Below are 868 nucleotides of genomic sequence, written 5' to 3'. Positions count from 1 at the left end.
ACCCTCTCTGACTGTCCCCCATGTCTCTCCTTGCAGCTGCGGAAGAAGATGGCGCCTCGGGTCAGCGCTCCGAAGTTCTTTGAGACGTTCCTGCGAGTTCTGATGACGCTGAGCGCGGGAACGGCCATCGTCCTCTCCTCCGTCTCCATCTGCGATGGGAATTGGCTCTCGGGCCCCGGCGGGCCCCTGATTGGGGTGTGGGACGCCTGCAGAGCAGAGGCGGATCCTCCGTGCTCCGGGGAGGCGGCCAGGCTGAGCCGCATGATGGTGGTGGTGCGCTCCGCGGCGTGCCTGGCTGTGGTCCTCGCCATCTTTGGACTGGAACTGATGATGATGTCGCAGCTGTGCGACGACGGCCATTCCCGCAGGAAGTGGGCCCTGGGCTGCGCCATGCTGCTGGCGGCCTTCCTCCTGTCCTCCGCGGGGACCGCCACCTACGTCCTCCTGCTGAGGGACCTCGCCGTCTGCGGGACCTTCACACTGACCTTCTGGGCCCAGTTCCTGGCCGTCTTCCTCTTCTTCCTCAACGCCATCAGCGGACTTCACCTAAATCGCCTGACGGCGTGAGTCCCGCCCGGGACTCCTCCTCCTCCGGGGCCCTGACAATGGTGACTCCTCCGGGGCCCAGAGGAGAGCTCTGACAATCAATGGTGACTCCTCCTCCTCCGGGGCCCTGGGGGGCTCTGACAATCAATGGTGACTCCTCCTTCTCCGGGGCCCTGGGGGGATCTGACAATCAATGGTGACTCCTCCTTCTCCGGGGCCCAGAGGCAACTCTGCCAACCAATGGTGACTCCTCCTCCTCCGGGGCCCTGGGGGGATCTGACGATCAATGGTGACTCCTCCTCCTCCTCTGGGGCCCAGAGGG

The 868-nt window shown here is 65.0% G+C and overlaps 1 protein-coding gene across 1 annotated transcript; it reads left to right on the top strand.

The window, feature by feature from the left end:
- The first annotated feature begins 19 nt into the window (after positions 1-19).
- Positions 20-578, top strand: TMEM37 (transmembrane protein 37). Its single transcript, XM_018575833.1, has one exon. The coding sequence runs from the start codon at positions 49-51 to the stop codon at positions 565-567; it is 519 nt and encodes a 172-aa protein (XP_018431335.1). The 5' UTR covers positions 20-48; the 3' UTR covers positions 568-578.
- The last annotated feature ends 290 nt before the right edge of the window (positions 579-868 follow it).

Source organism: Nanorana parkeri, unplaced genomic scaffold (genome assembly GCF_000935625.1).
Source record: "Nanorana parkeri isolate BGI_ZX_2015 unplaced genomic scaffold, ASM93562v1 scaffold4973, whole genome shotgun sequence".
Classification (NCBI taxonomy): Eukaryota; Metazoa; Chordata; class Amphibia; order Anura; family Dicroglossidae; genus Nanorana; species Nanorana parkeri.
The sequence above is the reverse complement of the archived record's forward strand: the minus strand, read 5'-3'. Positions and strand labels throughout refer to the sequence as shown.

Excerpts from the sequence above, each read along its gene's own strand:
- TMEM37 (XM_018575833.1), top strand. The coding sequence starts at position 49 with ATGGCGCCTCGGGTCAGCGCTCCGAAGTTCTTTGAGACGTTCCTGCGA.